The sequence below is a fragment of the Melozone crissalis genome, unplaced genomic scaffold (genome assembly GCF_028551555.1).
Source record: "Melozone crissalis strain CALT ecotype California unplaced genomic scaffold, PUWL_Pcris_2 ptg000042l_1, whole genome shotgun sequence".
NCBI lineage: Eukaryota > Metazoa > Chordata > Aves > Passeriformes > Passerellidae > Melozone > Melozone crissalis.
The window spans coordinates 18,162,449-18,169,629 of record NW_026535820.1 but is presented as its reverse complement, the minus strand read 5'-3'; the positions used below and the strand labels follow the sequence as shown (position 1 = coordinate 18,169,629).

General features: G+C 40.9%; 1 protein-coding gene across 3 annotated transcripts in view; it reads right to left on the bottom strand.

Annotated features, from left to right (window-relative positions):
* Positions 1-3,574: 3,574 nt before the first annotated feature.
* The window catches only part of ROCK1 (Rho associated coiled-coil containing protein kinase 1), an 83,577-nt gene continuing 79,970 nt past the window's right edge, over positions 3,575-7,181 (bottom strand). The window contains exons 33-34 of one of the 3 annotated variants that reach the window (XM_054284665.1): positions 5,835-5,876; positions 3,575-5,028 (exon numbers count right to left, since the gene is read on the bottom strand). In XM_054284665.1, coding sequence (XP_054140640.1) covers positions 5,849-5,876 — 28 coding nt within the window. In that variant the 3' untranslated portion in view covers positions 3,575-5,028; positions 5,835-5,848. Of the gene's footprint in view, positions 5,877-7,181 lie in introns of all 3 variants that reach the window. The other 2 variants (XM_054284664.1, XM_054284666.1) reach the window with 2 other exon arrangements.

The window sequence follows — 7,181 nt, the reverse complement described above, 5'->3', positions numbered from 1 at the left end:
GGGGAAGCAAGGATTACATTTCACAGAGAAGCTTCAAAGGGTGTTATGCTGAGATTTTGCTGGATTATGCTGGATCTTGAATAAAGATGGAGTTTACCATTACTAAAGTGATTTAATTGTTAAAATTGACCAGCAAAAGTGGTGAATCTTATGTTACTTGGACCTGCTGAAAGAAGCTTTCTAGAAAAGCTTTGGTCCAATCCTAGGGTGAGATCCTGCAGACCATCTATTCAAGAGAGAGCAGATCCCAGCTGCCTGCCTATGAATTTACATGTGGGATAACTCCAGTCGGATGTTTTGCTCTTTGTACCAAAAGTGACATACGTAGAGTCACGTTTACTCGTGCCAGCTCAATGGAAGTGCTCTGGGGTCTGAAGCTGCACTGAATCCTTCCCTTTAGGGAAACCCTTAGCTGATCAGGACTCAGGCAGTCACAGACCGGGCATTTCCAGAATTTGGGAAAGGCACTAGAGGGTGCTGTGCTGAAGGAGAAGAAACGGGATTTGTATCAGCAGGAAAAACCATCCTGACCTCTGCAAGGTGAAGAGCCACTGTCTCCATCTTTTTTCCTCTGAGACCGTGTAGGCCCCTTCCTGCAGTAACAGCCGTGTGCCTTTTTCCTAAAGGAGGGGATCGATAGACACTGGTTTTCCTGAAGCTTACACAAACTCACATAAGGAGTGCTGAGATCAGGAGACAAAGAGTGCAGCCTGATGTATAAATATGAACCTGATGACAGTCAAATGGTAAAAGATTGGTTGAACATTATTAAATGCATCTTTTAAAGGCAAGCCCCAGGGCAACCTTGGGTGGGGGACACCAGAAGTGCTTGCAATGCTGTGTCGCTGTGGCCTGTGACAGGGCCATCTGAGCAGGACTCCTTCCCATCCTGAGCTGGTTGGATCCAGGCCAGCTTGGATCCAAAAGCTGGGGCTGTGTCTTCAGCACTGTAGTGCACATCGGCCAACAGGCCTGGCAGGATTTATGGTGCTGGAGGATTGCTCAGAGCAAGTCCAGATCTGTTTAGAAAAGGTTTTTTATGCTGGGGAAGCTCCCGTGGCTCAGTTCCAAGGAGCACAAGTGGTAGGTGAATCCTCAGACAGTACAAGCAGGTGCTGCCATCCAGCAGGAGGTGTGGGGAAGGAAACCAAACCCCTTGACAAGGGGTCAAGGGCTCACAGGTGCTTTAGGCACTTGTGTGGTGCCTGGGACAGAACAGATTCACTTCAAATAACAGTGCATATTTAAAATGCTGCATTTACATTTCTTGTTTCTCTGAAGGTCAAGATGAGTTACCCTCATTCAACGTATTGGCAGGTGCATTTAACGTATATTTTATTTTCTGTAGGGAGCATCATCTTCTTGGGAACCTGTCTACCACAGAATGGTTTGGGTTGGAAGGGACCACAGCAGGGATGCCATTTACTAGATCCTGTTGCCCAGGGCCCCATCCAACCTGGCCTTGAACACCTCTGGGGATGAGGCAGCCACACTCCAGTGTATCTTCTGTGTATCTTCAGTAAAGAAAATGTAGCAATCCAGGAGGTGTTTAGAGTACCAACAACCCCTGCTTCCATTTTGTGTTACATCTTCCATTTCAGCAGTTTTCAACCGTTTTACATTCTGAGTCACAAGTGTACATCCAGGGGAAGGAACAAGAACAAAACTCTACCTGCATTTTTTAAAATACATTAGAAAAATCCCAGCAGCGTTCACAAGCTCAGAGAGAAGCTCAGCTGCTACCCCCCTCCTCTTGCTGAATAATTCCCAGTTTGCTTCTGGCTACAGCCTCAGTGGCTACTGTAGGAAAATCCCACCTGTGGAGGAGGCCCTATCTTTTTATTACCAGGCTGTTTAGCTACAGTTAGCTACTCTTTCCATTTTTTTTCCTGTTGCCTTCAGCGGGAATAGGGAGGCTTGAAGAGAGAATCAGATTTTTTGCATTCTGTTAATATCAGTGAACCTAATACAGTCATAAAAAAATTAAAAGGTGAAGGCAAATCAACAGCAACAACAAAGATCATGTAAGAATCTGAACTTTTTGATTTCTCAAGCAGCTTGTAAAATTACAGCTTCACCAGCATAAAGGCAGTCATGGTGTTTTATGCTGGCTCTTCACAGCTTACATGTTTCAGCTATCTTGATGACTTTCAGTTGAGATTGTAAGCATTACATTTCCTAATTTGGCTGCTTTTTTTATTCAAAGTGTAGCTATTCCTGTAGATAGGCACCTTGCTTACAGTAAATAAGTGCCAACATCAGTGTACCAGAACACACAAACTGTAATTTGCACGTCTAGACTTTATTATTACAGCATTTCAGTTGCAATTTATCCCAGACACACAAGTCAATGTAATTTCACACTTCATTATGTCTGCTGCTGTTTTCTCAAACAAAATCAGCATTAAAAAAAAAACCTGCAGAACTTCAGCATTACTAAAACACTCTGGAAATGACAGTAGGTGCCAGTCTGTAGAGCAAAAACCATTTTTCTACAATTCCTCTTCTCACTAGTCACTAGCTATTCATAACAGGGCTTATGCTATTTTTCAGATTAATGAAATACAAAATTACACTATACTACATTTATTAATAAATTACTCAAGCAAAAGATTTTGAGCCTGCAGAGGTAGCCAGTTACACATAAAGGAAAGCAGAAAAGTAATCCACAACCTAATCTGAGTGTGGAGAGACCACAGGCCTTTCCAACTCTTCCAAATTCCTATTATAATATACATATTTAAGTAGATGTATTTGATCATCTTACTATATTTTTCCCTTCCCAGTATGTGACAGGAGATTAAAGCAGGTCCCAATTATCCCTCATATTGCTTGACAAGCTCACTGTCAATGTGAGTGGTGATCTGGAAGGCTGTCTTCAGTGAGCTCCAGCCACAGCTTTGATATTGCTGACATTTCAGATACAGCGAGCTCAACACAGAGGAACTTGCTGAAGTTACATCAATGCCTTCAATTTATCTGTACTTCCCCGCTCTGTGACCTTCAAAGGACGCACAATGATTCACATGTAATTTGGCCTTACTGCTCTATTGTTCTGCAGGCCTTGGTGGATTCCCCAGGGAGATTTATGGACAGCTAGCTTCATGGGATGCACATGGCTGTTCCAAAAAAGCCCAAACAAGCCTAATCCCAAAACCCCCCACCAACAAAAACTGCCCTGTCTTTTCAACAGTGTTCCCTCCCACAAATAAGTGGAATTTCTGAAACTCCAAACCTGCATCATGAAGGATGAAGCAATCACAAGGCCAGCTAAGGGTGGTGATTGAATAATAAATACAAATTAGGCTACTACAGCAGGCCATGAGAATAAGGAAATTAAAACATTTAATATGGTATTTACTTATTCATGAGGAATAGTAAAAGAAGAAAACAAAACCTTCCAGATTGCCCTGGGCATTATGATGCAAATGCACCTTGTACTTGGAAACTGTTGCAATGTCTGAATGCTTAGAAAGATGTATAAGCTGCAGTCAGGAGAAAACACCATGCCAGTCATTTTCAAATGGGTCTTTCCATAAATTACTTTATTTCTCATTAAATGAGCACAGAGTCATTACCATATTAATAACAGATATGTTTATTATTACATATCCATCAGTGCGGCTTTCAATACCACTTGAAACATGCAAATCGTCCTAAGGACGAATCAGTTTTCCAGTGCTTCTTATTTAATACACAACTGCAAAGCCATATAAATTATTGAGGAGGTATTTGGTTAAGAAATAAAATAAAATAAAACCATACTGCCCATACCATGAATGTATTCCTGCTACAAAGCAAGAGTCTGACAGCATTTACTGAAATTCCTGAATTTCACCCAGAGCTTTTTTGTCTTTTTTTTTCTGCATTGCCTACTCATCTCTTGGCTTATGAAAAAGAATCAGTCTTTCTTTGTAAGAGGAATTCTCACTCAAAGATTGTACTTAATTTAGAAATGTATCTAGCATCTACAATACTTCAACCAATTATAGTTCAGTAAAAACTACTGATATGCAACAGCTTTTTAGAGGTTTCTTTTGTTTAGTTTTAGGTTTCTACATTTATTGACATGGCAATAATACAATTATCTCAAATTAAGGCACTAAAAGAACAATGTAAAACCAAGTAAAAGTGTTCTAAGAATAATTTACAGTTCAAACAGTGCATATAATTCTTAAATGTTTGTTAACTTAATGTATGTTATCACTTAAAATTGTAAGGCAATACATTATACAGTAATAAAAATGATGTACCCCAAAATATGCTTCCAAACTCGGTGGTTCTTTTTATTGTTAGTTTCTAATGCCTCTAACAATAAAATGATTCAGTATGGCTTGGCAAAAATGCATAGATTAAAGGCAATTGCTTGTTTTCCCCCCTTTACAAACCTGCTGCACCAGTATTTTGTAAAGCGTAATGCAAAATATTTAACACTTTGATCCATTCCATAGTGGGTGGTTAGCATTAAGGCTGTAAAGAACTCTGCAGTGAAGGCACTGAAGTTCAAGTGATAAGGCTTCATTTTAAGCTAGTTCTGCAGTCTTCAAGAGCACAACTTAAGAGTCTTGAAAGCAATTGCAGTCCTTCTCACTGAGAAACCTTCCTCTTCTACTCCGTTCCATATGCTCATCTTGACATAAATATCCCCTTCACAGGGTTAACAGTCTTTTTCTTTCACTGGTACGAAGAAAGTTGGCTGCGTTTCATTGTGACTGACAGGCTTTTTTGAAAAAATCCAAAAGGCAGCACCTTTTTTATATACCTAGCTAAGCTTTATTTGCTTTAACTTGCATTACATAGTAATAATTAATCTAATCTACCTTGAGGCAAACCCGCAATTAAACACCCTCAGCGTGCTTTTGTGCCAAAGCAAGGAGTAGACAGTAATAGCAATCTTAACCCTGAAGCCTGTGATAGTTATGTTGAAAGGAACAACAGCCCGTCTGCACTGCTCTGTGTGGTTAAAAAAAGCCCTGTTTCTCTGACTGCATCCCATGAGGTTCCATTAAGCACTGAACATGTGGTTAGCTGGAACAAAAAAGAAAACAGACAATTAATAACAAATATAAAAATTAGCTTTGTAACACTAGTGCGTGTTTGCCAAGAGCCTCAGTGAAGAAAATACTTGATTTTAACAGAATTCTTTTTCAACTGACAAGGTACAATACTAAAATCATACCTACATCATCCTCCACAAACTGTTCTCAGTTTCAAACAACATTAAGCAAACACAGAGATCAAACAGATGATAGTATTACTGTAGCTTTACAAGTAAGCAATTAAGAGTCAACAATCATGGGTGTATTCATGGCAAATGCAAGGTGACCCTCTTTCACTTGCAGGACAAGAAAAGGCTCTCTAGGCTAAGAGCACGCACATGCAGTTGCAGAGCTCATCTGATGCACAGACATTTTGCTGGTTGGTTGTTTTCCTCTTCAAACATGCATTAACTTGACCAAGTGCCCAAGTCCAACTGTATTAAAACAAAAGATCTCAGCTGTGCTAATACAATGTGAATAAATCAGCAGACTGGAAGCTATAAAGTGTAGGTTCTGATCTCGAAGCAGTACTGCAAATGCCAGCAAGTTCATCATGAAGTTCTGATTCATTGTCATTAGTGATAAGTTCTTAAAATGCGGAATAGAACTTAGGATGAACTTTTATATGCAAAGCTCTTTTCAATGGGTCTGAGACACCTCTCCATGAAGTCAAGGAAGCACTGCCTACTGACTGCAAAGAGAGGTGGGTCAGACCCTGAATGAAATGTACTGAAAGGTCTTCAAGCATGTGTTCAAGTCTGTATCCATTCAACAAAACAGTTAATGCCTGCTTACATGGTAGGACTCCATCACCGAGGGCAAGTTCTGCTATACTGTCTGACAAGAGAACAATTTTCAGATACTCAGTAAAAGCCAGATATGTATATCCCATAAAAAATCATTACTGCTTCTTTTATTCCCACACCTAGGTAAAGTGGTGAGGGAGGAGGAGAACTGCAGGATGCATGAGTCCATAGAGGCTGATCCAATAACTGACTGCCTCCTGAGAGGAGAACAGCCTGGTGTTCCTCTGCTTTATCCCTGACCCCAGCAGAGCATCCTCCAACTTACCTGTCCCTCAGCTTTGGCCATCCCTGCACTTCTCAGTGCACTGATCTACTCACTAGCTTGGCACAGTTAGTCTACATTTTTTTGACAGTCAGGAAACTGAATTGTGTACCTTCATGGAAGGGTCCAAAATGGATCATTTTGAACACTTATCTAGGATCCAAGGACAGAAAAGAAGGAAAAGAAGACAGAGAGGGAAAATCCCCCCCTTTAAGTAGCAACAGGCTGTCAAATCAGCTCAGCTACTGTGCTGAGCTACAAGTTAACTGCTCAGTATATAAGCCACACTGTGAATTTATTTAATAAGCCAAATTTAAATATTGGTACATTAGAAGGGAATTTTCCTAAAATAAATCCATCACCTCTTCTTTTTAAACACACAGGACAGAATATGAAGTGGTATCAGGGCACAGGCTGGGCACAGTCCATCAGAGCAGTACTTGTCTAGTTCATAGATACAACTCACAAAATATTTGTCTGAGGAAACCACAAAAATGTCCACAGTGTAGCTGCCAGAATGAAGAATTCCAGCCTGGCCTTTTCCTAATGCTTCTTTGCTCAGTGGAACTCTGAATCTTTTCATTGTTGGCTCTCACTGCTCTGCAGGTGCCATGCAGGACCCACTGCACTCCAGTCAACCCAGTGCCAGCAGTCTGATGGGGACAGAGTGTCACAAAGACACCCAGGGAGCCCCTCCAAGGGCCCCACCTGCCTCCTGCAGACATCTCCAGGCACCACGACAGGCAGGAGCACACACACACCCAGCACCCCTGCTGCTCAAGTGCTGTGCCTCTCTAAATGGCTTGTGCTCAACAGGACTCTTTCTCCACAATCAGCAACTACAATATGCAGCATTGAAACAGAGTTTCTTGTAATTAATTACATGTTCTAGAAGCTCTGTCAGTATTTGATATCATCAAGAAGGAAGATATCAGTTATGTCATCAAGTTCACTGATGGATTTGGGGTCAGTCTAGAAGAGTAATGTAAATGTTAACTGTTTGATCCATGTCACAGCTTGTCAGATAAATTCAAGAAGCTAAAGAAGTAAGACATCATGCAGGTATTAACTTCT